Here is a 6169-nt window from a genome sequence, read left to right as displayed (position 1 = left end):
CCCTCCCCATGCTTTTTCATATTTTTCTTTATTCAATTTTAGCTTCGTAGTCGTCAACAGTAGACATGAGTTCAGTCGTGGCACAAATGAAAGTAGTTTCCGGTTCGTCAGACCCCAACTTCTTTGACGACTTGGTCACCATGTATGATACTTAGAAAGCAGTGTTTTAAGCCGCGCTTTTGCAGTCACTCCTGTGATTGGCTTCATCAGAAAGTTTGGGCTGCTGTTGAGCTTATCTACAACCGCTTGTTTATTCACATCACCTTGCCTGGAAACACTGCTTGGCGGCGTTCCGTGCGTCAACATTTACCTGAACAGCGAGAAGGTAATCTTAATCAGGGCCAAAGCGCTGACGAACCTTCTGCTCAACCAGTTTTCGAGCCACAACGTATTCCATGGCTTCCGAGGGCTGGTCACTGCCGCAATCCTTGTGCTGATTATCAATGTTAGTAGATGGGTCCACGTTCTCAGCGTAGTTCCTGACGAAATCGCCTCCGCCCCTAGCAGACTGGTCTTCTTCACAAGCGTTGTCTCTTGCTCATAGGCGAGCGAAGCAGTGGCGGCGGAACTAGAAGAGCAACGTACTTAAAGGATCAGAGTGAATTCAGATTGTGTGAGGTCCTGGACGGGCAGGTGGGGGCTAGGCGGCAAGAGAGGGAAGCGACCGCGGGTAGGGTTTGCTGGTATTTTCAGAATCTTCGAATATGTGGATCTTTAGTATACTTAGTAGACTGTATTTGAGGTTTTGAGAGGTATTACATTAGAGATAGAATTAAGTAATAGAGGGACTCTCTCAACCAACTGTTTGGCTGAGAGCCGTTGGTCAAGGGATCAGCACATTTTGCTTTCTCCCCGTCAGCCCTCAGACGGTCTCCCTCTTCTTCTTTCCTCCTCTCTAGGGCCAGTTTGATACGCTGGTAGCACTTGTTGGGCTAGACCCGACAACCATGGCCCCTACGACGCGCAAGAACGATCAAGACGCGTTACCTGTGAAAGGAGACAGGCAAGCGGAGCTGGAAGCACTGCTCGCACAGCTACGAGACGAGATTGCAGCACTCGAAGCCAACAACAAAGCGCAACACACTCCGACCGACCCCAAGCCTTGCGTTCCATGCAGCCTGCCCACGTTCAAGGTGAAGCGCGACGACGACGTACGCCAGTGGCTCTTCCAAGTGAAGACACTGTGCCGAATCAGCGGCCACGACGTGACGGACGACAACTACACGCTACCTTCGATCGCTGGGACAGCGATGGAGGAACCTGCGTCAGGATGGTTCCTGTTTTGGGCCTCAAGAACGCCTGCTAGCAAGCAGACGTGGAGTCGGTTCGCGGATGACGCCCTAGCTCACTTCGAAGCCTCCAACTACCAAGCGGTGCTGCGTCAGAAGCTACGTGGACTCCGCCAAGTCAATGATATCGAAGAGTACAATGGAAAGTACTCGTCGTTGATCTTCCGCGTTGAGGATATGAGTGAAGTCGACCAAGTCAGCTAGTACTGTGACGGCCTCAAGCGTGCGACACAAGCCTACGTCAAGCTGCAAAACGCAACAACGCTGAGCGAGGCAATGGACCAAGCTGCCAAGTACGAGATGTCTCATTTCGGTGGTGAACGCATGCCGATGCGTGAGAAACTAGAGGGTGAGCAACAGTCCCGTGGACGGGCGAGATACAACCAATCAAGCTACTAGAAGCCGTTCACCAAAAATTCCTTCAAGCCCGGCCACTATGCTCCAGCGGAACAGGCCAAGGAAGGACCTGTGTGCTACTATTGTAAGAAACCAGGACACTTCAAGCGTGATTACAAGAAGCTAAGGAGCGACGAGGGAAACCAACAACCACACCAGTATAAGAGGGACCTGACGTGGCGAAAGTTAGCAAAGAAGATTTAACCGTAAACGAGGATACGTTGAATCTGCTTTGCGAAGATCCTCTTGTCTACACTCGTGCACCGTTGTTTTTGATCGAAGAATCAATGGTACAGGGTGGGAACAACTTCGGTACCAAGTTCCTGTTGGACTGCGGTGCTACGACCATCTACGTATCCCGTGGATTTGTCAAGAAGAATAAACTGAAGGCACACGTTTACGCCGATCGGACTATCAAAGTAATGCTCGGCGACAACAAGATTGGCGAGTCTATTCTGGAGTTGGTAATGATCGAGATCCGATTCCATAGTGTCCGAATTACCAGTGTGTTGCAGTTGTCTTTGACATTCCTGAGGAGTTCGACTGTGTACTCGGGATGCCATTCTTTGTGAATGTACATCCGGATATCGACTGGAAGAATCGATGCTTCAAGATATGCGTCTCAGATGGAACCTCAACGGCGAATATTTCGACTCCCTGTGGGAAATGCAGTCCGGGTAATGGCTCTCGGCTTCACGATGCTGTGGGTAGCGAAAGCTCTTCCGCGATAGGCCGTGATGCCCACTCCGATATGGCTAACGATGCTGATGGCCATGTCCTCCACCCACTTGGGGCCCCGTACACAACCGAAAACTTATGCTGTAGCCACCTGCGATTATCCACTCCGTAACAGTCCGTTCCTGTGCTCGCTATTGGCGGGCTTTAAGTGAATACCGCTTGCCTAGGACCGTACCCGATATCTGATTGTTCAACAGGCTTCTAATATAACCATGTACGGGTATAATCATGAGTAAGCGTAACCTCCCAGATTGAGTTCCACCTGTGGTGCATCTCGTGAGTAATACGGAGTGGTATGGTAACGCCAACCCGAGTTTCCCGTGGGTTTTTGGACGTAATTGCGCGACGTGCGGCTTGATGGCTCTGCCTCACCGACATGTCTGTTCTCATTTGAATGTTTGTCATCGGTATGTGGACGTACAATTCGGCACCATTGGTCGTCGTCACCCCATATTCTGCTGAGCCTCCATAGCACGCTATCCACAAGGCTTTGCTTGGCAGCGGACATTCTCGAAAGCGATGCAGGCATTGTTTCCACCACTCTACGTCGTTCGGAATAAATGTGTCATCAATCCACCACTCTGCTTAATCACGAGGGGGCTTCTGACACACTAGAGCTTCTTGGTAGGTCGGATAATTGTCATTAAGGACGCCGTATTTCCATACTTTCGATGATTGACTGGGGTGATACTGGTAGTGAGAAGCATTTGGCTGGCAGGCTCTTGCTGCTCACTGCAAGCAACGTGGCAGAAGTCTACCCGTGTGCCGCTTGGCACAAAAGTGATGTTCCATTGACAAGATATGACTGGCATATTCTAGCCACCGCCACCCTTGTACCAGGTCACCCACAATTGTTGAGTGTATCGAAGTGGACGCGGATGCTTGTACCATTGGTGTCCACTTTGTATGGGATGTGACCGTCCACCATTCTCTCATTGGCCGATCACCACTTACCGCCAGTTCATGGCATCTTCCATGTATGCTGTCCTCTTGGTCGGGCATCCAGTATTTCTTAACCACGTTTTGTAGACCCACACTAGTACCCTTATATAAGTGAATTGTACTGGATCATACAGATCCACCGATTCCATACCGATGAGATTGAGTGTCAGACACTACATTGGGACATAACCTGCAAGTCGGACTCCATTGTGGGCATAATACTTATTTCCTAGCGTTGGTGTGGAGGACGTTACCAATTGAACGCCAGTACGTGGCAGCGTATTTCCAGTAATGACTGGGTTCTTGTCACCGAAATGGAAGCATTAACAGACCCGTTAGTGCAATTTAGTCTCGGGGAAGCTCAGAAAACAAGTGTTGCAAGTTCCTATTTACTACGATTTCGCAGAATGCTTGCGGTTACTGTGGATTCGGAATTTCTTAATTTCTTGGTACTTGAAAGATCTGATAGACGAGAGACTGAATTTATGCAAAGACATATCTCGAGAAAACTAAGTGACTTTTCAGCAGGCGAGAAACGATGCCGTGATCGTTTACGAGAGCAATTGTACTTCGATTTCCTGATCATGAAGTTAACGATATAAAAGCTATGCATTTAGACTCCCGAACCAAGTTTACAGCAAAATTTATATTTCTGATCCTGACACTTTAATCTTGCCTGTGTACGAACTACCGTGCGAACACGACAAAATATTGAAAAGTATAAAGTTGCATAACGGAAACTACCACGGCCCCGCAACAGAGTTAGCAGAAGTACCTCAGGTACGACAGGAGCGAAATAACATGCCAACTGCAGTGAGTTTACTGCTGGGTGTAGATGTTTCATCGACAACCAATTTGAGAGCCGAGCAAGAATACACTCAACAAGAAGCACGAAAGGCGTGGTATAAATGGAAAAATCTGGTAGTGAAGTGGCCATGTGCTGTGGAGGATGGGCAATACAATACCCTAGATCTGTACCATCACGTTGATGTCCTCAAATCGTTCAGAGATCACGGAGAACGTGAACATTCTGCTATTGCAGCACTAGCAAGAGAGTTATCTTGGAAAACCTTTGTCGACCGCGATTCAAGATAGATTCTTTAGTCTTAGTAGATACGTCGTGGACAAATTGCGTACTCGGCATGATGAAGACAGAGCAGAAATGCTGTGCCTTATGAAGGCAAACTGGAGTGTATACAAGGTCTTGATGAAAGAGCAAAAATGCGATGAGGATGAATATAGTAATCTTTCCGATAGATAGTTCTACAGATTTGCTCCGTTGCTACTCAATTGTGAATATTAGCCTATCATATCTTTTCTCTCCTGAGTTTCAGCCAATGATTTTGTTTAGGGCTAGGTGTACAGCTTCCGACGCTTTCCGACAAATATTTGTCGGAAGCTCAGCCAAAATATGTATATCTCGATACAAACATGAAGTCCAAAAAAGGTTCTGAGTATATTCAAACGGTTCTTACAACTAGGCCTAATCCTAAAGTAGGACAGGTGAAAAGGACGTTGGTAGACAGCCATTCGTTGACCACTTTTCAAAAAGAGAAAAGACACGCACATGAGCATCTCAGCTTTTGTACCAACAAACACGAAAAGGCACGCGCCACCGCTATCAGCGCGTTCAAGCAAATGCTGGAGCTTGAGGGTGTTAGTATGGAATTTGTCCACGTTAGCATTCTCAAAGACGATTCTGGCAAACGTCTTGCCGCAGCAATGGATCGATTCGGCTATTATCTTGCTACAAATGAAGGTAAGAACGGTAAACTAGCACGCAACACTGCGTCTTCGTACTATAGGAATGTGAAACTTTGGCTATTCGACTCGTACCCGCACTTACGTGTGGCTACTGAATGGATATTGTTAAAGCAAGGTAAAACGCTAGATAAGCACTGCTTAAAACGTGGAAATGGTGGACTAACTAATAAGGCTCCTCCCTGTACGAAAGATGATTTAAAAGCTTTAGTTCGTTATGTCTACAGCACCGCCTGAGTCGGTGCAGACTACCAGGATGCTGCCCTAGCATGCCTGATGTGGCACTGCTTCGGGCGTTCTTCGGATCTTGGCTACGTCCAGAAGCAACACGGCTCAGTGTCCGCCGACGGTGCCTTCTACCTGCGGCTGCTGCGGGTCAAGACGGCCAAGGAGCAGGGTCTCACCCTGGTGCCTTACAAAGTTGACTTCTTGTCGTGTCCCTTGCTCGCGCTGTCGGTAACCTTAGCTACCCAAGAAGCCCCATGCGCCTCCCTGCTTGGACACCTGCCAGCACTGAATCCACAAGCCGCTACACTCCTCGACGCTGGCGCCCCGCTACACGACTTGCTTGCGGTTGAACCTGCCTCGCTCCAAGGCGCCGTTGTGCCAACCACCGCACCAGCCGCCACTATCGACTCAACTGTCGATGCCACTGCGAGCCCCACTCCCACGTCGCCATCTGCGACCACATACACCGCGGTTAGCAGCACCCCGTCGCATAAGAAGCCCAGCGGAGGAGATGTGAAACGGGGTGAGGACAGCATGCAGGGTCACGTCAACCGGATGCTCAAGCGCGTCGCCGAGCCAGCAGGACTTCCTGCCGACCTTACCTCCCACTCTTTTCGCCGCAGCGGAGCTCAGCACGCGAACGGCGACGACCACCTAGCAGCCCAATGGATCTTTGGCCGCGGGGCGTGGGACATGACCAAAACGAGCAAGGCGTTCGCCTACATCACGAACACCGCACGTGAAGATCGCAAGGTAGCACGAGTCCTGAGCGGATGGGATGCAGACGCATCACCCACGGTTATCGACATCGCGGA

At 49.5% G+C, this 6169-nt stretch overlaps 1 protein-coding gene across 1 annotated transcript; it reads right to left on the bottom strand.

The window, feature by feature from the left end:
* Window positions 1-2649: 2649 nt before the first annotated feature.
* PPTG_24531 (hypothetical protein) lies at window positions 2650-3400 on the bottom strand (the record flags this gene model as incomplete). The annotated part of the gene is made up of 2 exons (XM_008917566.1): window positions 2650-2965; window positions 3378-3400. The coding sequence occupies 2 exons, from the start codon at window positions 3398-3400 to the stop codon at window positions 2650-2652; spliced, it is 339 nt and encodes a 112-aa protein (XP_008915814.1).
* Between the last annotated feature and the right edge of the window lie 2769 nt (window positions 3401-6169).

Source organism: Phytophthora parasitica (assembly GCF_000247585.1).
Source record: "Phytophthora parasitica INRA-310 unplaced genomic scaffold supercont2.106, whole genome shotgun sequence".
NCBI classification, from domain to species: domain Eukaryota; phylum Oomycota; class Peronosporomycetes; order Peronosporales; family Peronosporaceae; genus Phytophthora; species Phytophthora nicotianae.
Note: the sequence above shows the minus strand (reverse complement) of the source record. Positions and strands in the feature narration are given on the sequence as shown.